Source organism: Cyprinodon tularosa, unplaced genomic scaffold (genome assembly GCF_016077235.1).
Source record: "Cyprinodon tularosa strain WSP-4 unplaced genomic scaffold, ASM1607723v1 ctg98, whole genome shotgun sequence".
NCBI lineage: Eukaryota > Metazoa > Chordata > Actinopteri > Cyprinodontiformes > Cyprinodontidae > Cyprinodon > Cyprinodon tularosa.
In genome coordinates this window covers 477,983-503,266 of record NW_024039762.1, presented here as the reverse complement: position 1 = coordinate 503,266, position 25,284 = coordinate 477,983, and the positions used below count along the sequence as shown (strand labels likewise).

Sequence of the window (25,284 nt, the reverse complement as noted above, 5' to 3'; positions counted from 1 at the left end):
CAATTCACTTCTTTAAACAATGACCATGAAAATGATTAATTCAGAAGCAACAAAGACATTATAGAGGTCCCATGTTCATTCTATTTTTATTGTCCTAATTAGAAATTATTTACAGCATCTATTGAATCAAATTATGTGGAATTTGTAAAGACTTTAAGGATGTTTGGTTTCGATCTATAATGTTTCAATCCATTAAATTAATGCAACATGTTTTTTTTTCTTCTTTTTTTTATGTACAGAACATTTTGTATATATTTGTGTTATTTTATAAAATATTTCAGTGGACCTCAGTAGTTTTTTCCAATTCTTGCACCGTATGCTTGCATCAACAGGTGACTAAATGTGTGCTGTTGAGTTTAGCCGATGTACCCTGCAATGATAAATCACAACATCAAGGTTACTTAAATAGAGCAAAGAAAATATTTAATTAGGGCCACATTTTTTAAAGTTTTCAGTTAGGACTTCATTTGTAACAAACAGTGAGATAACTTTTTTAAACAATTGCCCCTTAAACAGCAAGGTTTCTATAGCCGATGTGAATTAATATTAGTTTATAAGGAGTTTCTTACACATACTGTATGTGGAAGTTACGTCCTGTCCTCCATGCCGCCCACAGTTTGGCGTTTCACCTGCTGCTTGAGTGGGAGGCAGATCCTCACTCGCTGTGGAGGGCCTTAGAACCCCAACCTGACTCCGCCAGATGGATTTGCTCTGCATATCCATCTGGAAACCTTCCGTTGAAGTAATTTTGGGAAGGGGCGAAAATACTGGTTAGCTGATTGGCCTATGTTGGTGATAGACGGGCCAAATAAACCAATCAGATCAACGAAGCATATGACGTACTAACAGACCGACGACGAAAACACAACCACAAGCCAGGCTACTCTTACCGAAACCAGTCGGGAGAAGAGCAAAAACATCTGTTCCTCTGAGAAAAGCCTCCAGAGCAGTGTTTTGCTCTTCTTTCAGTGAAGAAATACTCTGTAATTCCGATAAAACTTGCTCGGTAGCCACGCTAACGCTAGTTTCATCGGCTGAAGCCGGCATGTTTTTTAGACTGAACTGTCGCACTTCTCGTTGCGTCACACCTCAACCCGCCTCAAAGCCAACGCTGATTGGACGTTCGTTTGGTGAACGGCTCCAAATTTTCTTTAACGAGTAGCCAGACTGATCTGCGAGTGAAACCTTGAAAGCTCGCGAGATCAGGATGGTCTCAAGAGGCTATTAGAACCCACCCTCACTTGTATGTTTCAGACGGGACTTAAAGGGGAACACATTTGTTTTTAACATTGGTCCCTTGATTTTATGTTATTACATCATGTTTTACTCACCCATATTAGTTTTGTGTCATTTGGAGCTGTTCTGAAGATATATAGGTTATATCCAAGTATCGTCTCCCTATGGGCAACTACTTGAAGGCACAAACTTAACTGTTCATAATTTATTCTTTATGGTACGCCAATATTTATATTTATATCTTTTAAAAAACAAAGCGTAGTGTGTATGACGTCATCCGCGCGCGCCGTCTACCATTCATTCATCCTGTCCGCTGAACTGCTGCTAGTATTACTCACATGCCTGGAAGATGTCTAGTGCTGCTACCACAGATGATCTCGCTCTCCAAATGGAATTGAACGATTCATATTAGCTAGCCGAACGAATAGAAGGGGTAGAGCGTATGACGGATGACCTCATACACGCGGCACTTTGTTTTAAAAAATATAAATATAAAAAATATAGCCGCGGATGTCTGGGGAACAGTGATTCGCCTACATGTTATGAATGCTGGCGTACCATAAAGAATAAATTATGAACTTTAGTTTGTGCCCTCAAGTAGTTGCCCATAGGAAGACATTACCTGGATATAACCTAACGGTATATCTTCAGAACGGCTCCAAATGACACAAAACTCCTATGGGTGAGAAGAACATGATGTAATAACGTAAAATCAAGGGGCCAATGCAAAAAAATGGTGTTCCCCTTTAATATGTCAGCCCCCCACGAGCACATGCAAACCGAGTTAGAAGTGGGTAGAGCGAGGGAGTAGCCACCGATTGGGACAGGCCCTTTGTTTCCTGTCTTTCATCACTGGACTGACTGATTTATCCAGGTGTGTCTGACCTCAGTAACCATGACGACATTGGCCAGACACACCTGAATGAATTAGTTTGTCAAGTAATAAAAGACACAAAGGGGCAGCTGAAGTTCAGGAAGCAATGGAGCTGGGCATACAGCCCATTAATCTGGAGGAGATGAAGGTTTACGTTAACATCGATCTATTAATTAAATTATATCTTCATGTTAGTTCAATTTCAACTTTCTTTCTTTAACTTCTTGCAGCATGTGGCAAAAAAACTGCTAAACTTCCTGCTTTGTTGGATTTTTTTACTCCCTAATTCAGTATCTGCAATGAGAGATTATTTAACAATTGATTCCCTTATTTCTGAAATGAAAGCAGCCACTGAATGTCGCTGATTTTCCATCATATAATACAAAATGAATGAAAAGTGCTGTAGCTGTATACATTCAATGAAAAACAACAGTCAGCTCATTTTCTTGGCCTTTACACGAAATATCTTAACCTGCTACATTGATGCCATATAAATTGAATAAGTTCTAAATAATAAATATTATTCAGTGGTTTAAGGCATTTTATTTTAAATCTACTGTATGTAGAGCCAAAGTTAAACTGATCAGAGTGGTGTGAGTTTGTAAACTAACGCAGCTTTTATTTATTGGAAAAATGAAATTGTCTAGAGCTGTTTTAAATGAAATTTCTTTTTGTATACACTCTTGTATACAAAATGATTAAATAAATCTTTCTATGTCTAAAGTCTAAGTCTCTTATTTCAGCTGAAACAGTACATTTTAATTTACACAGATCTTCATTGTAAAAATATAGGCTGAAAATGACTTCCCAGTGATGAAGCTATACTCTTTGGTTCTAACGTAATACCTTTGACTTCCCTTTTAATAATATGACACAGTTTTTTCAATTGTTTGACAGAAAACATATAGTTATTATCATTATTTGCCTATTTCACCTTTTATATAATCGCTCCGACCACTGACATAACAAAGTATGGAAAAAATAAAAGTAGAAAACTAGTAAACATGGCAAAACGGTCATTATGTGGTCGTCTTGGAACCGTAGCCAGCACAGGACGGGGTCTGAGGCCGAAGCAAGGTGGCGGTGATGGAGACCATGTTTATGTGAGTCCAATTTCCTCCAGCACACTGCGGGGCGTCTCTGCATCCTGTGGGGGGAAGAACCACAAGTCAGTCAACACCATCCAGACAGGTACGATGCCCTGTGAACTATTTCCATGTTTTGCCACGTCACAACCACCAACTTTGATGTCATTTTCTAGGATTTTATTTATAAACCAACATAAAACAACAGGATAGCTTTGACATAAAAGGAAGGTGGTTTAAAATTCACCTCTAAAATGTGTGACATGTATTTAAAATCATTGATATGTTAAAGAAGAACCTTCAACATATCAAAGAGACCATAGTAATATATGTAAATTTAGCTACAAATTCCCAAATTCTGACAAGACCGGGCCAATCCAACCCAAAGGCGAACCTCTACCACCATCTTTATGATGCTGCCACCATCACTTAATCCATTAGAAGTAAAATTTTCTACCACCTGTCAATGAAATATTAGTGGTCCTGTTTAAATTCTTCCTCCGGGACAGTGGATCTTTACATAAAGTTTCCTCCAAAATTATTCTACATTTCTTGGCTTGTTCCTTGACTAATCCTCTCCTTACCCAGTCTGTCAGTTTAGATGGAGAGCCATGCCTTTGTTGGTTTGTCTGTCATGATCTTGGCACTGATGCCTGGTCTGATAACTAATTTCACACATCTGCATAGCTTTGCCCAGTTCTCATTCCCTGCTTATCTGATGCAACTGCATTAGTCTCTATTTAACCCGCCATCAGACCAGTCATCAGTGCAGATATTTCGAGCCACTGGTGAAACTTATTCTAGCGTTCCTGGGTTTTGATTGATTGAGCCTGCCTGTTCCTGTCTGATCTGTTTGCCTGATCTGTCTTTTGACTCCTGCTGGATCTCTGCCGGTTTGAGTACTCTACCTGGAACTGTGACCCAACTCCATCCTGGATTCTCCCTCATCACCTCTCCGGATCTAATGCTGACCTTCTGGCCCTGACTCCTGAGCATTTGGACTGAACTATAAGACCAGGTTAGTGACTCGCACATTCTTTATCATTAACTTCCAGAAAGACGTGGTTACTGACATATTGTCTCTTCTTGCAGAGGTTCCTGCCTTATGCTTTGTTCAGACCAAACGCGATAGTGGCAGCAATAGCAGCTGTTTTACATGCAAAGTCAATGGTTGACGCACATCAAGGTGCATCAAAAGGTCCTGCAGTGTGTTTCGAGCAGCAGGAGCAGCGCATCTTGAGGCATCGAAGCATCTGAAGCAGCACCTCATGAGCTTCTGAGTATCTGCGTGACGCGCTTCACAAACAGCAGCTGCTGGAGTTGTAAAAATTTTACTTTTGCTGCTCAAAGTGCCTCATCAACCAATCAGAGAAGCTGATCTGGGAGCTGGCAGGGAGACAGACACAGCACTGCTGATGCAGAGAACTACAGTCTCTCCTCTGAAACAGTTTATTAACACCAAAATTAAAATGTCGAAACCTGCTTGCAAAATATAGTCGCTTTTGTTATGCTGGCCCCAGCAGTTTGGATTAAGTACATCAAAACCGCCTTCCAGCCGCCTTAAACATTAGCAGAAAAGCCCAAAGAGGCAACCAGTCAAGAGGCAACTGTTGCTGGGGTTTTCCAGTGTACAGGGATTTTGTGCTGGTCCAAGAGGGAAATAATATTGTAAGGCAGGATTGTAATCTTTATAAAATGACTGCACAAGTGATGTTTTCAGATTGACTTTCTCACTTAAAAACATAATAAAACTACTTTTTACCCACTTAAAACAGTAAACCTAGCAAAGCCGCTCTCTGCCATTGAATACAGGAGGAGCAAAAGCATCTGACTCATCTGGACACACTTTTCTGGACGAGCTTTAGGAAGGCCAAAGATGCACTTGAGGCGCGTCATACCTTAATATGTATACGCATAGAAAATAAAGAAGTAGGCACTTTTTGGCTGCTTCTATCGCGTGCGGTCTATTAGTAGCATAAGATGCCGACCCCGCTCACCCTGTATCAGTTTTCAATAAATGTTTTGAGAAACCTGTTTGTCTGCTTAGAATACTGGATCCTTAAGTCCTGAGCTTGACATGACTCTGTCAATATTATGATAGTTTAAAGAGTTATTCAAAGCTTAGGATATTATTAAAAGCTACCCTTGCTTTAGTCGACCTGTTCTTTGTGTTCGCTCCCAAGTCTCCAAAATGCTGTTTGTTTCATAATAGAACATCAAGCATTTAAGTGAACCCTTAAAGCATTTACTTGCACTAGACTTTCTTTGGGGGCATTAAAGTGACTATGATGGCTATGATGTGACAAACCATGTAGAAGCACGAGGGGAAGAAAGCACTGTAGATGTAACACAACCTGCACAGCTTATTCTAGGCCACACTTTTTATAAAACTAAACTCACATGAATCAGTTTTAAATGTTTTATATAAACAACACATAGCCAGACTCTGTGGTTTGGATGAAGACAGGAGGAGATGTATGTATCTTATTACTTAAATGATTGAATTAGAGTGGGTTGGTGTTTCTGTAACATTTAAAACATCACCATTCCTTAAGATAAAATGTTTCTGGATCTGTCCTGTTAGCGGGTATTAGGTGTATTCCCATTCATCACATGAACTCTGCATCAGGACGAGTGAAACAAAAAGTTTTTTTTTTCCCAGACTCAATAGGCCAGTAGTAAAAAAGTTTCATATTATATTTTGAACCAAAAGGTTTATAGAAAGAATCTGTCAGTAGAGGCTGACCCTGGTAAACATTAAAGAAGATCTCTTGAAATAGAGAATCTTATTTTGCATAAGAACAGCTCTAAGTTTCATCAAGTGACACAGCTTTAGTAGAAAAGGTACCGCCTGATCTGTATTTCAGGCTCTTCATTAGTTATTGATCCATTTTATCCAACCAGACACTTTAAGTAATGTTTTAATTGATCATCGTCTGTTCTAGATTTGATCACTCAAATAAAGCATTGCAAACATATTTGCAATGCTTTATTTAATTTAAATATTCTCATTTTTAAATCTGTAGAAGTGTCAGTGTGATTACAAAAGTAAAGCAACAGACTAAAATAACCTTTTAGAGGCAGCTCACTGGAAGGTTATGCTAGTTTTAGAACAGGCTTGAGGGTACCACATGTGGTCCTTGGGGGCTACCTGGTGCCTGTGGGCACCATGTTGGTGACCCCTGTTCTAGACATATATAACCTTTTATAACACAAAAGGCCTATTTTACCTCTTTTGCAGTGTGATATCATTGCCTGCTCATTACTTTTCTTCTTTCACCTTTGTTCTGGCATTCATCCAGTAAACTTTATTTAAACTATCTATCTTACTTCCTCCTTGCTAATATCATCGTCTTTCTAAACCACTGTGCTCAACAGCTGGGATAATTGTTTTACTACTCCTAATTAGAAGTTGGTATCATGCAGATATTACTTATACTGCAACCTGTGGCTCTTTAGACTTTCCACAAAGGCTCTTTAGTTTAACATGATAAAAAATTATAATGTTAAATAAAAAGGATTTACTGTAATGAGAAATGGAGAATAATTGCATTGCATTTCACCGAATGACACTAAAATGTAATAGCAATAATTTCTTAGATCCAATTTTCTACTCGTCATAGAAACCATGGACTTTTATTCTACAAAAATATTTCAATATTTCTAATGTTTCCATCCTATTTTTTCTTTTTAAAATTTACGCTTTTCCTTCATTTAAAACAAAAAAATATAATGCTGACTTTAAATTGTATGACAAATATCACATACGATTTGAATTTTCTTTATAAAGGTTTTTTTAAAAGTAGATTTTTTATTTAGAGCTCTAAAGGTGTTTTAATAAGTGGACTAAGAGCAATAATGGTTCTTTGGATGGTAGAGGGGGCAAACCCGTGATCTACAGTCATGTTTCTGTCTAAATGAAAAGAATAACTGGCACAGGGAGCCCGCATACAGGTCGAACCCGGGTTGTTATGTCAATTAAAGTCACCAGGCATAAAGCAGACAAACTTTGGTCTTATTTTCTAAATAAATAATTATTTAATAGTTCCAGAGATGAAGTAGAGATGTCAGAAGTTAATGTTACTCTGCAGAGCTGTCTTCACATTGTCTAGGAAGTCATATGGGTTCGTTTAAGAAAAAAAAAATTATTTTACCAATTCATTGGGCTTCCATAGCCCTTAGATGTGTACTTAGTCAATTCAATTCAGTTTATGTATTGTTATCATGTCTGATAAACTAGCTCATTGTGTGATACCCCTACCTGCAAACATTTCATGTGTCATATTTTCATTGTTTACTGTAAAATACGATTATTTAACAAGCAAATGTCACTGCTTAAATGTCTTTGCTTTTTAAATTAATGTCACCTTCCAGAGGGGATGATTGAAATCCAAACTAGGTTTTGAAAGCAATATATGTACATTTTTTCATTTTCATTATCGACATAAGTGAGAAAAAAATAAACCAGATTTGGTATGAAAAAAATCGGAGATTAGATTTTTAAGCTATATGGACCGGTCCTAGTTTGTGGCAAATAAAAAAAAATAAAAAATAAGGAGAGAGACTTACTTTGGCATCCTAAACCAGGGTTCAGCACCAAGGTAAAGAGAGAAAATTCATCAGAGCAGTAAGACAGAAAATCATCTTCACACAGAGAGAAACAAACTAGACATTTCAGCAGAGGTGCATCTGTAAAGTCTGCACATATCTTTAATGCAAAAAGCTGAAAAGATGAATGTTAAGCTGGGAGACATATGCTCCAAAAAGGCAAGAATTTTTTCTAAAAGTTATGGCAATACTCCTCACTCCAGTAACTGAACATGCAACATGTTATGCATTCATACCCCATCAACCCCCACCAACACTAGATGAAAGGAAAACATTGATTGGAGAGGCAGCTAGGAAGCCCATGGTAACTTTGGAGGAGCTGCAGGAGAATAAGTTGACAGAAAAACTTTTAACAGTTTACTTAAATAAGATTACACAAAATCATCAAGAACAAAGTAGCTATTAAGAAATAAATTGATTTGTTCACAGTTTGCAATAAGCAAAGTATGGGGGAACAACAAGTGGAGGAAGACTCTGGAAAGAAGAGACCAAACAGAAAATATTGGCACGGAAAATTGATGCTGGACATCAGCATGTTGACATCATCACTACAAGGAAACACGGTGGGGATAGCATCATGCTGTGTGGACGGCTGTCTGCAGCAGGGAGAAGAATAGAGGTCTGTTAGAGACTATGGGAAGCTGGATGGAGCTAAAGTCTGGACAATCCTGGGAGGAAAGCTGTTAGAGGCTGAAAAGGTTTTTAGACTGAAGGAGGGTCCTCTTCCAGCAGAACAATCCTGCCAAATATTACAGTCAGAACTACAATCAAATGGTTTAGATAAGAACGTATAGTTGTAGACATTTTGTGCCCTAGTCAAAGTTAATCTTTGTTTTCACATGCAATCTTATATAATCTACATATAGATCCATCTGATTCTGGTAGCCATCTAGTAAACTGTTTTATACTAAGGGAATGATGATACCACCTTTAACTTCCACAGTATATGTATCCATTCAAGTCAGTTTCTTATTGTTTGAAATGATTCGGTTTGTTTCTGACGCACACATAAAAACAAAATCAGATCAAATTACATCAGGAAACATCTGCCTGTGTGTTTTATTAACCCACAACCTGGAAAATGCACGTTAAAATTCCAAAACTTATAGGAACAATACCACTGCTTAATGGTTAGAAATATTTATTTTAACAAAACAAACAAAAAACTAAATTATTGCAACCCTTGATTTATCATGATGGTCCAAACATGCTTCTTATATTTAGACTGTAGAAACCTTTAGTAATGATACACTCCATTGAGAATAATGCTCAATCTGCATTTATTTATTCATTGCAAAATACATTTGTTATTAGTATTATTATAACTATTTATCTAAAAGCACTTAATTATACATTTATATCTATTATTTATTATAAATGATTTATTATAAAACTCATTGTCGCCATGACACAGAGCACAATTTAGACAAAATAAAATGCAAAGTCAGAATAAAATCTTCTAACAGAACACAAAAATTAATTAAGATAAAAACAGAAAATGAACCATCTGAGGATATACTAACAATTACTGTTGGGATAGTCTATGTTTACAGTAAAGTAAAGTGTTCTTCGTCTCTACAGCAGGGGGCAGGCTTTCCCCACAGAGCCAGGACAGGACAATCATCTAGAAAAACATATAAGCTTATGTGTCTTATTTAAACTAAAATAAATGCTTAAAATTTTCCACCCTGATTGAAGAGTGTGATTAGTTTGTTAACTTTACATAAATTAATTCCTTTTTGCTTTGTCTTCTATTCAGAGCTTTTTTAGCATCTCAAACACAAATTAAGCAAAACTAAGAGCAACTTTTGGTCAAAAAGATCTAACAAACAAATTGACCACGATGACACAGGATGATAATTTACTACTTTACAGTCATAAACATCTGATAAATGAGCTGGAAATAAAAATAAAATATAAAATATAGCAGACGAATGACAGACATGGGATAATGCATCAAAATAAACATTAACGGTTCAATCTGCAGTTTGATTTAAAAGCAATGCTTTCTAGGTCCTTAAAAAGATCTGGTCCACAGTGTCACCACAGAATTTCACCAGTGGTTTACATCCTGGACCATACTTCGACAAACTGAGACGACCCCCCAGATTTACTTTCAGGTGCTCAGGGGGCAGAAAGAGAGGTGCCAGGCACTGAGAAGCTCAGCATGCAGGGTTGGACAGCAGCAGCAGCAGCAGATGGCAGCCAATCAGTACACAGGCACATTAAAGTACTCATGACGGGGCTGAGGGAGAGAAATGCACACAGCTTAGAACAACAAAGTAACACTCAGTGGTAAAAGCCTCCATAGCAGCTTCTTCAGCAGCCGGACATGCAGGATAGAGCAGCAGGTGAAGAAAACGCATCATTCACATAAGTTACAACCACAGCCCTCACTGCATCTTATTGGGATTTTATGTGACGGACCAACATTGAGACAGAAGGAAAAACCAAACATATTCTCTAAAATCTTTCCCCCAAACCCCTTAAATTAATAGTTTATAGAATCAAAACTAAAGATTAAATCAGCAAACTTTGGGACATTTCTAACTCTGCACATCTACAAAATGATTGGTCTATTCTTAGCAAGTATCTTAAGCCAAGTCAAACTGAACAGAGAGCTTCAATCATCAGGATTTGTTTAGGATTGTTATTAAATTTTTAATTAGATTTAGTACTAGACTTTGACTAGACCATTTCTTGTACATGAATATAATCTCAACAGTTCCATTTCAGCTGGATAACATGGACTAAAGATTATATGTTGATATTTTTTAAAGGGCCTGTATCATGAAAAATCAACATTTTTAAGCTTTTGACAATGCCAGAATGTTATTATTTCATTAAAGTGATGCACAGAGTCATATTTCACTCAACGCATGTCTAAGTAACCCTAATAACTTCTGATTTAAGCCTCCCTGGCAGCACCTATGTTGACCCCGCTGTGCCTGCACCGCAAACAAACGCCCACTTTCTCCCATCAGGGAGGGGGGATGTGAGGCAGAGTGCGATGATTCCAACTCGTAAGATAAATTGGCTGTATTAGCAGCTGATCTGCAGAGGCACAGCAAGTGTTCTTTTTAAGCTAATTTTTGTCGTTAAAATCATTTTTTTTTTTTTAGCCTCGAGGGGTATCGGACTTTGTTAAGACGTGAAACTGGCCAGACGGTAAGAAGCAGCTTTGCTTTAAAGGTAACTGAGTTTCTTTTGGAATAAAATGACTAAAATGTCACAATATTTAGATACGCCGTAAGACTAAAGACAAAACTGAATCATATATGACTAGAGCACTTTGATTTTTCTTGCTATTAAAATCTGGATAATATATAAAAACTATTGATATATTTAAGCAAACAAAGAGGAAAACAAAACAAAAACAAATCCAAAATATGCAGAAAAACTAAACTGGGAACAAAAATAAAGAAATCATATCTACTTATATAAAAATGATACAGCAAGGGAACAAATTAATTTATCATCCAGTTATGTTAGCTAACGTAACCTAACCTGACTCCGGCAGATAGATTTGCTCCGCATATCCATCTGGAAACCTTCGGTTGAAGTAATTTTGGGAAGGGCCGAAGATACTGGTTAGCTGATTGGCCTATGTTGGTGATAGACGGGCCAAATAAACCAATCAGATCAAGGAAGCATATGACGTACTAACAGCCAGGCTACTCTTCCCGAAACCAGTCGGGAGAAGAGCAAAAACATCTTTTCCTCTGAGAAAAGCCTCCAGAGCAGTGTTTTGCTCTTCTTTCAGTGAAGAAATACTCTGTAATTCCGATAAAACTTGCTCGATAGCCATGCTTACGCTAGTTTCATCGGCTGAAGCCGCCATGTTCTTTAGACTGAACTGTCGCGCTTCTCGTTGCGTCACACCTCAACCCGCCTCAAAGCCAACGCTGATTGGACGTTCGTTTGGTGAACGGCTCCAAATGTTCTTCAACGGAGAGTCTCCAGACTGATTAGCAAGTGAAATCTTGAAAGCTCGCGAGATCAGGATGGTCTCACGAGGCTAAACATAACCATCTCATCCGCACAAAAAATAAGAATAAAAGCAATACAGCATGGCTATTTAACCTTTGATGAAAAAGTTCAGTCTAGGCAATGAATAAACCACCTTTTCCAAGATGCTCAATGTGTTGGCTACTCTTATTGTGCAACAAGGCATTCCTACTGGTCTCTAATAATAATAATCTACTTTATTAAAGTTGATTTTGTGGAATGCAAGGCTAGAAGCTGTCCTGCTGACCTATTTTTCCACCCAAGCTGTGTCTTTGCCCCCCCCAAAAGAAATAATTATAAAAAAAAATAAAAGCATAATTTTCCTCCCCCTTCACTTTTGGCCCATCAAAATAAAATCCAGACACTGTACGGAGGTTTGTGTTTGTAATGTCACAAAATATGAAGCGATGACATCATAAACAGTGGGGGATTTATGTGAAATCAAACAGTAAAACTGTACCAACACTTACCTTTTGCAGCGTTTCACTATCTGAGGCTGTCAGTGAATGTATCTCAAGTCAAAACGTTGTGCAAAGCGAATCTAAACTTGTTCATACATTTTTGTTAAGAAGTAACAAAAACATAAATGAACACAAAACAGTTTTTTTGCACAGTGCCAACATTGAGGACACTAGAAACCAGGGAGGGCACTAGGAAAACTGTTTCACTGAGCTACACACACATTCATAAAACTGTGCACAGAAATATTTAGACACAACAAAAACAAAGCTACAGGCTCTAGCTTTACAGTTAGCCTATATCCACAGACACAAAGTAGTCACCTTAGCTGGCCTAATTCTGGAAAAGACCAGAAGCTTCTGATGCCATATTTGGGACCATCACACCTGTGAGGCAAACATGTTTATAAGGACAATGACTGTTGGATTAAATCTACCAACCTAATCTATGACATGTCTACAGAAAATGCTCAAGCATAAAGGCTCAACTGCAGCAGCAACATTTCGGTTCAACCTATCATGTGCCTTCCACGCAGAAGTGAGCAGACCAATCAATTTTCTGAGGCTTTGTTAATCCTAAAGAACAGGATCTGCTTGCTGGCTCCAAAGTAAGGGTCAGATCCTGAGAAAAATTTCATTATAAACTTATCAAAATAGCTTACGCTAAATCCTCTGTGGTATGTTTTCAATCTAATTACTGGGCCCTTACTAATGCCTAGAAAAACAAGGCAACGAGTCCCAAAATACAAAATAAACCCCCCACCTGCCCCTGCACTGATGCACGGCTCAGAGTTCTGCTGGGTTTCTATTCGTCTTGTGTAACTCCACTGTAAAACTAGCTCTTTAAAAGCTCCAGCTGTGTACCCTGATTACTCCGCTGCTCTGTCAAACGGAGTTCAATTGTTTTCTCCTTGTATAACTTGCAGCAGCTTCACCACAGGAGGTCTTCTTTTAATTTGGTCTGATTGCTGCTTTGATTGTAAAACAACTACAACAAGAGAACAGATCCCAATAAAAATAATATATAGCTAATGAGCTTGGGTCTTTGTTGCATAATTGATTTTGTTCTGGTTCTAAATTTTATGCATTGTTGTTTACTCAATAAAAAGCGTAAATTGTAGTCTCAGTGCAGCCTGAGAAAGGAAGCCTGATTTTCAACTTCGAGGGTTGCTTTGTCTCCATCCTGGAGGTAAATATTATCTGTGCTGCTGCCATCAACACCTTTGTTTATAGATGTTGGAGATCAGACTTTTTTTAAGTGTAGTCCTGTTTCTCTGACTGTGACTGGCTGGATGTGCTCTCTTCATCCTCTGGCATGGGAGCTGGCTCTGAGCTCGTCTGCCTGGCTGTGCGTTTCCTGGACGGGGCCGCCTTTTACGACTGCTTTTTGTATCTGCTCAGTTGCTGAGTCGGCCTCAGCAGATGGCCGCTCACACTGAGCCTGGTTCTGCTGGAGGATTCTTCCTGTTAAAAGGGAGTTTTTCCTCTCCACTGTCGCTACAAGCATGCTTAGTGTGAGGGATTGCCTTCGAGTCAATGAGTCGATGCAATCAACTACTTTTTCTTAGATGAAAAACTTTGAATCAATTTCACTGGATGATCTGGTGAACTGTATAGCGCCAATTCATGTGTTGTGAATTGGCGCTATACAGTATAAATGAACTGAATTGAAATTGAATAGTTTGTCATAAAGCTGATTCACCTTTTATTAGGGTGTGTGATCATAGTGACCATCAAAGTGATAAAGTTTAGGTTTCCAGATTCAAGACACAATTAAATTACATAGTTTAAAAATTCATTTGTTAGAAAAATCTGTCCTGTCCTTAAAATCTTGCTCTTTTAGCAGAGAAATCTAATTTGAACATAGAAGTATATAGAATACACTAAATATAGTGTAAGCTCTACAAGCAAAGGTTTTCACTTTCATGCAGTTTTTTTTAGGAGGTTTAGATGTTTGATCTCTCTCTCGTTCCCTTTCTAAAATATTTGGAATCACTATTCCAGTTTCCCACTCCACAGATGTTGCTCCAGTCCTCTATGTTACTCTAATGAGTTGAGTCAAAAATCAATCCAGTCTCAATAATTATGACCTTTCAATGACTATATATACCGTAAATTCTCTAATATTGGCCTGTATTCCAATAGCGGCCGGGTCTCTAATAATGGCCGGTCTCGCTGTCAGAGGAGGTAAATAATGGCCGGTCTCTAATACAGGCCGGGGCTATAAACGTTTTTTCTGGGCATACCTCAACATTATACTTGTGGTAGTAACATACAAGTACCACAGCCCTGCGCAGCTGGACGACAGGCCCTGACTGCTGCCCGTCTGCGCGAGGAAGAGAACAGACACGCAGCAGAACATGAGGAGCAGCGCGAGTGATGAGGAGAATAAAGGGAGAGATGACGAGGAGGAGGAAACTGAGGAGGAGAATTAAACAGAATTGGAGGATTTTTATTTTTATTTTTTACTTCAAACCAAGCGAGACATGGTAACTGTACTTTTTCAATAAATGAACCTAGTGTTTTATAGGTTCAAATAGACACAAAATCTCATTTTTATTCATTCCACTGGTAGTCTGTTTTGCTCAAATAGCAATAGAGGCCTGTCTCTAATACTGGCCTCTATCCAATAAAGGCCTGGACCGCGATGCACTTGAGTGAAATAAAGGCCCGGGCCTATATTAGAGAATTTACGGTATATCATAAAGTGTTGCATTATACTGCGTATTAGTAGGACTACATGGAAAACATGATGGCCAACTTCATGCCAGTTACAGTCTTTTTAGTGCTGATGATGTATATTTCAATCAGTTAGGAAACAATTCCACAGACAGGCATGTAGGAATTCACTGCACACAGAACTGTAAAAACAAACAAACCATGCTTGAATGACTGACTGCTCCAGTCTAGTTACCAATGAAATGGATGGAGGCAAGGATAGAACTTTACAAGATCTCCTCATCAGGCAAACTTCCCCAGTCTTCAGTCTGGCTCTATGAATGCAGAATTAAGGCATTAAATCCTAACTGCTCCTTTTAGGTTGAGGAAAATTTGACATTTTTGTTTCAGAGTTTCAGACAAAAGTGGTTAGAACAACCCTCTAAAGATTAGTGTGTAGTCTGTGGATACACAGACAGCTTTACATTGTGTCCTCAGGCATTTTGGCCTTGGCTGAGCAGCAACTGCCACATAGATATTTAAAAAAGGAGCTAATTTATATTTTCTAACACTGGAGCCATGAATGCATAATCTAACCAGTTCCTGTTGGGTGAATGCTCACATACAGTTAGGCAACATAACCCATTTTATTCTGCCTAAATGCGCAATACAATGAGAGAGACTGGTCAAAAATAAGCGACTTTAATTGTTTTTACGTTTTTTTCCTCTTTAATTTAAACCAGTAAATATTGTCCCTGAATGGCACAGTTCGTCATCAAGAGCCAAACCTTTGTAGCTTTGTAACTACATAGAGAAAAAAAAAAAAGAATGTCCCAGTGTTCTCTCTAAATAAAACCACTTTTCTTGGGTGGATGTTAATAGACTTGTCAGCAGTGGCCTGATTTCCCGTCCAAGAACTCTTTATAGCCACAGCCTTTTGGAGCACTATCTGACCAAATGTTGAGGAAAGAAAAGCAGCGAACCCATTCGCCTGCTGCCCGACTGGTTAGATGCATTATTGTAAACTGGGTTTGACCAACACTATGTCAAAAAGCAGAGATGCACCGATCTGATTCTGATGCTATTCTGCTTGTTTTAATGTAGGGCTGCAACTAACAATTATTTTGCAAATCGATTAATCTGTCAACTATATTTTTTGATTAATTGATTTTTAATTGGATGGCAAAAGTTTCCTTAAAGATGACTTTATAATGGCAAAATTACGCCTAGTGAAAATAAAGCATATTGACGTTAGAAAAAAGATTTTCATTTTAAATGCAAAATGTGACAAATCTCTTTTCTTTTTTTTTTTTTACAATTTTTGTATAATTTCTGCTTCTTTTTTTTTACTGTTGATTTTTTTTAATAGACCATAATAAAATTCCTCCTTACAGGCAAGAATGATATGAAAAAACACATTTATGTCCCATAAAGCAACTTGAGATTAGCATAAGGCCAGAAAAGGAAGTTACAAAAATTTAAAGTGAACAAGTTAAGAGGAAAACTTTCAGTTTAAGGGTTCAATCATTAAATCAAAGACCATAAATGGTCAACCTTTCTGCAGGTCCACAGGTTTTTAACCAAACTTTTTAATATTTAAAAATATTGACCAGATCTGCCACCAGGGTAAGTTTCACCATTACTCAATAAACAAGTTCCTTTAATATCAAGACCGATACAGATAATATCGGATTGGGGCATCTCTACTAAAACATTGGCAAAGCCAATTATTGCTTTGTTGTTACTTCTACTTTTTGGTAATGAAGCATATAACATTGGAAAGTCAGTTTATTTTCACCTACTTTGTGGCTCACATGCACATAAAATGTGATTGTGGGTTGTGCAGTGGAGAAGAATATTGGGGTTATGTTCATAAAAAACCGACCAAATCCTCCCTGGCATTACCAAACAGCACATAGAGGTGGACGTGTATGCTGTGCTGCAGCATCTTCCTCCATAGCAAATACAAGGCTTACTGGACTAAAGGAGAATAACGTAAGGAACCTTCTGTTAGATTTAGTTTCTTTGGACTGACTTGATCCAATTGGTAGGAATCCAATTTGTGTTGCCTGTTTGTGTGTCTCTGTTTTCCACCACCAGGAGGTGCCCTGTCTTCGCTGTCCCTCCCTGCACACCTGTGGCTCGTTGGATCATTATCTGGAGGAGTATTTGAGCAGTGGACTGTCACTACCTCGAGGCAAGAGTGTTTGCCAGTTTTGGGTACTCTAGCTAAGCTAAGTTTAGCTGAGTCTAACCTAGCTTTGTTTCTCTGAGTCTAACGAGTTTTTGTCTTTGCTCTTCGACAGGAAGCTTTCCTGTGTAACAGGGATTTCTGGACCTTCTCTCCCCTGGAAGGAAAAAAACGAGTTACACTGAGTAGGGGAAAACCTCCATATGTTCTGTTCAAGTACCCATCTGAAATCTGAGTGACAGTCCTCCTCCGGGTCCAGCGTTTGTCAATCTGTCCGCCCTCCAACGTGTGCACCCTTCTCTGGATTTACCACACAGTCTGGATTGAAGGATTAATAAGACCCCCCCTCAAACGTGAGTTCCCCACCTAGCAAAAACTCAGAGCCTCCAAGATTCCCACAGTACCTGAACTGACCTCTGAACTTCCCTTCTCACTTCCAGTTCCGGGTCACCAGCTCACTGACTCCCAGATCCAACTCCTGTTTACACCTTCAATAAACCTGTTAATCGTTTGCCTTGTTCTCTGAATGGTTATCTCTGCATGTGGGTCTGATTCGTAAACCAATCATCACACCAATATGGATTTAAATCTTTTCATATTAATTTTATGAGTTGAAGTAAATATTTTCTGGAGTACCTACTAATAAATTTGAAATATTTATTGAATTACTTGTTTATATGAACAGCCATTTTATACGAGTGTATAATATTAATATATTTGACATGGATAAGCCTGCAGCCTGGAGATCTCCTATGCTATAGAGCTCGGCTAATAGCATTAATGATTAACCAAAGCCACAGCCCCTGTGCTCTTACCTTTCAAAATAAAGCTCTGCATTACAAAGCATTACTTGACCTTCTTACAAGTGAACTACTAGATTCTTGTATTTGTTCACATGCAGATCATCAAAAAGAAAAAACACTCAAATGTTTGGAAGGGTTATGCTCAATAGGGTGTTTCTTAAATATGGAAGGAGTTTGTGTAAGAAATATGGGGTCGGATTGACTTACCCTGATGGGTTAAATTTACTTACTAGAAACAAAGTTTTACCAATACACATATTAAGGTGATATTTCTGTGAGATTGGGGAGTTTTTAGACATCACAGTGTAGGTGCGTTAACACTGATACAGTCCATGTCTTGTGAAGAAAAGCATGTCATAAAATCTTACAGACTAGTGAGCAGGCGGTGGGTGTGCTAGGCTTAACTATTCCTGATTAGGACTGATGGCTGATCGATATGCTGGTGGGTAAATGTAACAGATGATCCATCAGGTCCCACATAATTACTGTTTGTAGTCATTTATCGACTCAGTGGGATGCCAGTGGAGTCAAACTGTGGAGTAAAATGAAAATATTACAAATTAAACCTCTATGTGTAACTGATTGCAGAACAACACCACTGCATCAATAAAAGCTCTAAACTTTTATTTATTTGTATTTCTGTTACAATAATGTAAAGCATGTGTTATATATACACAGAGCCCACATACCAGACTTTGAAATTCATAATTTGAAATTGAGAAAAACCAAAACCAACACCGCCAGCTGCTCTCAGGAAATCAACCCTGTGGCCAACTTTGACTCTCTTCTCAGCCCCCAGTTTTGTTTTGCTTTGTTTTTTAACAACAGAAAATCTATCCGTTCTTTTCTGTGCTTTTGGAGACTTTGGCCACAGAATGATTCCTCTGATCGAGTTCAACGTCTACAACCAGCAAGGGCTGCTGTGAACTCCTCACTCCTCCAATCACTGACAAGTTGTCAGAGCATAAACAAAGCAGACTCTCCTATATATTGTTATCTGATATTCAAAGGAAGGTGAAGCTAAATGCATTTTTAGTTAAGCTTGTGCAAAAAGGCCCTAATGTTAACATGTCTCTTTCAACAGCAGTAACTTTATTGATTACCGTATTTTCACGACTATAAGGCGCACTTAAACGTCTTTTTTCCCCCTCAAAATGTGCGGTGCGCCCTTTGGTGCGGTGCGCCCTATGTGTGTTGTAACTGCGACTTTTGAGACCACCTCATTGAGGAGATGATGAAAGAGTGGCTGAATGTAAGGAGACCAGGTGTTTTTTTTCCACTCATCACCATCACCATTAATCTGTGACTCCATGCGTGCCCATCTCACAGCTGATGTGAAAAACATGGGGAAACAAATTAACGCTGTGCTCGCTGTTCAACCGCTCGACATCGGTGTGAACCGGACCCAGCAGGTGCAGCAGAAGCAGCGAGTTTACATGCAAAGTCAATGGTTGACGCGCGTATAGGTGCAGCAAAAGGTCCCGCAGCGCGTTTTGAGCCACAGGTGCAGCACGTCGGGAGCGTATAAGCATCTGACGCACCGCCAACGCGCTGCTGCTGCTCGAGATGGAAAAATTGAAGTTTTGCTGCTGGACGCGCCGCATCAACCAATCAGAGAAGCTGATCTGGGAGCTGACAGCGAGACACAGCGCTCTGATGACACATGATATTAAATGAAAAAGGCTGGATGGATGAGGAGATGATGAAAGCGTGGCTGAGGGAGGTGTAGCCTATGTGAGGAGAACAGGTGTTTTTTTCCACGCATCACCATCGCTGCGTGCCCATCTCACAGCTGATGTGAAAAAAAATGGGTGAATCAATGGACGCTGTGCTCGCCGTTATCCCGGGAGGTCTGACAAAGGAACTTCAACCGCCCGACATCGGTGTGAAGCGGCCGTTCAAAATAAGGCTGCGAGCGGCGTGGGAGCGATGGATGATAGACTGAGACCACAGTTTCAGGATAAGAAGGCAGCGCCGGGCAAGTTACGCCACCGTTTGCGGATGGATTGCAGATGTACTAACGTGTCTGCTGGCTCTGTTGTTCAAGCTTTTGCAAAAGCCGGCATTATTTCTGAGGAGCTGCGCTGCACGGAAAGTGACTGACAGCGAAGAAGGGGAAACTGGCATGTCTGATTTAGCGCAGCTGTTTAATTCAGAAACAGAGGATGATGACTTTGATGGGTTTAATTAATACTTTGTAATAAATACATGAATAAAGCACAATCATACTCAGTTTTTCTCCCGCTCTATTTTTCTCCCTGAAAACTTAATTCAACAGCAGCCTCTGGGCGCGTCTCCTCCTCTTCACCGCGGTGGCTGGCAGGTGTTTTTTCATCTAAATAATCTAAATCTTGCAGCTATATTTGCTGTGATCAGTGGGAATAAAGTAGTTTTAATATGTTTTTAAGTGAGAAAGTCCACCTGAAAACTTCATAATTGCAGTCAGTTCATCCAGATTATCTATTTCTGTCGGAGGCGCTCAGACCCCCACATACCAGCAGTGCGCCAACAGTAGAAATCCTTTCATCAGCAGCCTCTAGGCCGGGTAGCCTCCAGGTTCACCGCGGCTGCTGGCAGGTGTTTTTCATCTAAATAATTTTAGCTGCAGGCACCAGGATACCGGTAATAAAAGCGAACATATTCCGTCGGCAGGTTTCAGGATTTTAAGTTAATTTAGGAGTCATCACAGCGCTGTGTCATCTGCGATGTCTCTGTCTCACGGCCAGCTCCCAGGTTTGATTAATACTTTGTAATAAATATATGAATAAAGCACAGTCATACTCAGTTTTGCCCCCGCTGTATTTTTAAATACGCAGTAGAGGTATTTAAAGGTAGTAGAGGACATGTACCTGTATATAAAAAACGCGCCCTATAGTCCGGTGCGCCTTATGTGTGTGTTAAATACAGAAATGGGACACATAACTGAGACTGCGCCTTTTAGTACGGTGCGCCTTATGGTCGTGAAAATACGGTAATATAGTTTGCCCTTCATGCGTAATGTTTCAGAGATGTTTTTAAATAGCACGACATAGATTAGTGTCAGGTACATTTTCCATTTAATTAATCCTTTTTTGCATTCTACATAAAATATATATATAAAAAACACATTATGCACTATTTTCAGAAGAGGAAGGGACCCAAGGAAAACACTAAGGTGACGTTAGATGAACAATGTTCTTTGTTGTGTCACAGTTGCTTTAAGTTTTGAGTTACATAAAAATTATAATGACCTGTCCTGAAACTGGGTTTTTTTGAGAAGCCAAGAATCTGTCCCATTAGATTATTGTTCTCACCCCCCCTTAAAGGAGAATTCCGGTTTTTAACACTTTTAGCCCATTTTCTGTAGTGTCCAGGATGAAATCGAATGATCGACACCAAAATTTTGACAATTGGTCCTGTCTCTGCTTTTTAGCTCATGCATAATCCCCCCCTGGCTGCTTCAGAATGGCTTCCATAGTGCATGTCCGATAATGTCCTTAAAACAACCTTAAACGTTCTTTTTTTTAAATATGCTACTCACCGGGTCGTCAGCGCTGTTCAATGACGTTCCAAAAAAAGTTTCGTAAAGAAAAAACGTTCCTGTAGTGTTTTATTTAGCATTTTGTAAATCCCATTGAGTTCTGTTGGAACAGTCAATATTCCCCTGCCACCGGAAACGGAAATGTTTATAAGCGGTTGTGATGTATCGGAAAAAATAGTTCTGGGATTTACAAAATGCTAAATAAAACACTACTGGAACGTTTTTTCTTCACGAAACTTTTTTTGGAACGTCATTGAACAGCGCTGACGACCCGGTGAGTAGCATATTTTAAAAAAAGAACGTTTAAGGTTGTTTTAAGGACATTATCGGACATGCACTATGGAAGCCATTCTGAAGCAGCCAGGGGGGGATTCTGCATGAGCCAAAAAGCAGAGACAGGACCGATTGTCAAAAATGGTGTCGATCATTCGATTTCATCCTGGACACTACAGAAAATGGGCTAAAAGTGTTAAAAACCGGAATTCTCCTTTAAGCAGGAAGCCCACCACCAGGTTTACATAATCTGCTTTCACATCATTTCCAACAAATGGTAAATGGCATGTACTTATATAGCGCCTTTATTCAAGTTAGGAGACCTGACCAAAGCGCTTTACACTACATTCATTCACCCATTCACACACACACTCACACACTGATGGTGGCAAGCTACATTGTAGCCACAGCTGCCCTGGGGCTCACTGACAGAAGCGAGGCTGCCATACACTGGCGCCACCGGGCCCTCTGACCACCATCAGTAGACAATGCAGGTGAAGTGTCTTGCCCAAGGACACAACGACAATGAAAGTCGGAGTCGGGGCTTGAACCGTCAACCCTTCAATTACAGGGCAAACTCCTACATCCAACGCCACTGTCGCCCCAACAAGACAGATACAAAGTCGCTAGGTTTATCCCATGTTGCTTTGTTTGAAGAAAAGTTGCGAGAGGCGTCTGAAAAGTCACTAAATAAAGCAACAAAGTTGCTAAGTTGGCAATAGGGATCAGGAGTTTCCCTAGAACAATTCATGTCTTACACAAACTCCTTCCACATCCAAAAAAACTCCCACTTTGGCCCTGCAGAAGGCCCCAATCGGTCCCAACTAATAATGTCTGTTGTGTCCTTATTTCAAAAAAGTTTTAGTATACATGTCGGGCTTCTATCGTCAGATATGTCCCTGTTTGCTCCTACAGAGCAAGTTTTATCAGAGGGTACATCTAGGATTTGGGAGGGGTGAGGAGGACAGGACCTGCCTGCTCCCCACTGGGAGGAGAGGCTCTGGCATGCTGTTTGTCTCAGAGTGACAAACACAACAAAACTGAATGTCTTTCCATGAATGTTATTTGAAAAAAGGGTTGTCCTCCCTCAGAAGAGTGCAAGGCAACTGGCATGAAGAGATGCCAGTGCTGTTCTCCCATATATCACTAGGTGTATTTCCATAAACAATCAAATTGCACAAATTTTAATTACGAAAAAATCGCTAAGAAAACACTACAATTTTAGAATTTCGGGAGGAAAAAAAAGGCATATTTAAAAAAAAAAAAACGTTTTTTAACACTTGGATGATGTGGTTTTTGGGCCTTATTGAAATACTTATATTTCACTAAACTGCAACAGAAACAATTTTTCCACATTACACAAGTCACATGATCAGCACCTGGACCTTATGGCCTTGTAAAAAGACAAAGAAGTCCGGAAATATTTGTAGGATATATCTCATGTGTTTAAATATGGAGCTGCCATGTTGTTTTTGCATAAAAAAAGATATAAACGTGCAATTTTAATCGTAATTATTTAATGGAAAAAACACATTTTTGAATTTTGCAATAACACATAGTTTTGAGCAAATTTGTAATGAAAATACAGCTACTGAGACCCTAGTTTGTTAAATGCATTTACTATTAAACCACCAGTAGATCTTATTTCTTCAAACTTCAGACCGTTTGGTCCAATAAAAGAAATCAAACAAGAAACAATCACAGATTTTTTTGGGGGGGGGATTGGCAGAGAGTTTACATGGTTGTAAGCTACAAACTATACAGAGCACAACCTCAATAGATGTAGCAGAAAAATACAGCACTATTTAAAAGATATGATTTACTGAGTAGGAACTATTGCTAATAAGTATTGCTACAACAAAGAATAATTAACTCAATAAAGATTTTCCCTCTGTTTGTGTTAAATATGCTTATCACAGTAAAGGGGGATTATTTGGAGTTCAGTGATTAGGTTGAATGTGACCTTGATGCCTGATAATTTCCTCCTCAGTTGTTTATTTGATCATTTCTGGAGCCTTAATGCCATAACTAAGATGTTAACCGACTCCTACCTTCTAGATATGAACAAAAGCTGCTTTGTGCTACAGATATGACATAAAGGGCAGATATCATCACACTTTTAGATTCCCCTTTTCAAATTTGTTAAAGGAACGTATGCAAAAAAGGTTTAAAAAAAGAGAAACTTGAGCACAATGCAGTCAAGAACTCAGCTAAAAGTTGAGAAGTTAGCAAAAGTGGGAGTTTTTAGTAGGACTTTGTGGCAAAAACTTGATATAGAAAAAACGGTGAGTCAAGCAGGATTCAGGAAAAAGTTATTTTTACTCAAATTCTGACCAACAAAAGAAAAATGAATTAAAATGAAATAAATGATTTATCGTTTGCCCAAACTATCATGTCTCCTGGACAATTTCCTTGGCAACTTACCCTGTTATGTAAAATATAGCAGCAGCTAAAATGATTTACTGGTCAGATTCTGGCTGAACTACCAGTCTGATATTCCCATCAAGTTCTCTACATGCCCTGGTTTTAAAAAAGCATGTCAAAATATTGATATACGAGCTCTTATTCATTTGGCTATGACACTAAGAAACAACTCATCACTATTGACCAAGCCACACAGCTAAATATTATTGATTATTAATTTACTTTAAACATTAGATCCATTGGATCAGACGTTTTGAGCTTAGCGAAAACACACATTAAAAGTTAAAAATAGCAACAAAACATACGCCTGTAGTTAACAATCTCAGCTGTTCCTGCCCTAAGAGCCAAGAATACAATTTGTAAAAAAAAAAAAAAGGGGGAGAAAACTAAAAACCTTGAGCAGAGGGATCATTTTCAGTGGATGAAGAGAAGTCTTTTTTCTCAGTTTTCACAAATTTTTTGCGCTACAAACATTTTTAGGGTAAACGAAGTGTGCTAATCCAAAACCTACGGAAGCGTATTGCATTCACCAAAGACAGAAAAATCAGACAGCTTATCTCATAGTTACAAGATCAATATCTCGTAATTATGAGATCTTATTTCGTAATTATGAGATCTTTTCTCGTAATTATAAATTACAAGATTAGATCTCATAATTACGAGATAAGATCTCATTATTACAAGATACCGATCTCGTGATTATGAGATCCTGATCTCAATATCATGAGATCTTATTTCATAATTATGAGATAAGATCTCGTAATTATGAGATCATATCTCTTAATTAGGAGAAAAGATCTCCTAATTACGAGATATCGGAGATAAGCTGTCTGATTTTTATTTCTTTGGTGAATGCAATATGCTTGCATAAAAACCTGTCTGTGTTGGAGAACAACAGACTCCACACTGAGTACAAGAAGGAGTTTTAAAATCACATAAATTACTGCTTTGACACATTTACAGAAGGACGAGAACATCTGTATTTTTTGGGAACCTTAAATTATGAGGATATTTGCCCTTTTAACTGTGACTTCACTATGAGGTCAGTGTAAAGTGGAAAACACACCAGAAACTAACTTTAATGACACAATCTGGGATGGAAATATTGCAATTCCTGGTGTGTTAATTCTAATCTAAAGCTACTGA

General features: G+C 38.7%; 1 protein-coding gene across 7 annotated transcripts in view; it reads right to left on the bottom strand.

Moving 5' to 3' along the window:
• Positions 1–1,938: 1,938 nt before the first annotated feature.
• The window catches only part of LOC119777076 (AP-1 complex subunit sigma-2), a 45,481-nt gene continuing 22,135 nt past the window's right edge, over positions 1,939–25,284 (bottom strand). Inside the window, exons 6-8 of one of the 7 annotated variants that reach the window (XM_038275843.1) lie at positions 12,594–12,656; positions 7,765–7,773; positions 1,939–3,257 (exon numbers count right to left, since the gene is read on the bottom strand). In XM_038275843.1, the coding sequence (XP_038131771.1) occupies positions 12,604–12,656 (53 nt within the window). In that variant the 3' untranslated portion in view covers positions 1,939–3,257; positions 7,765–7,773; positions 12,594–12,603. Of the gene's footprint in view, positions 3,258–7,764; positions 7,774–8,902; positions 10,049–12,593; positions 12,657–15,107; positions 15,263–25,284 lie in introns of those variants that run through there. The other 6 variants (XM_038275845.1, XM_038275844.1, XM_038275846.1 and 3 more) reach the window with 6 other exon arrangements.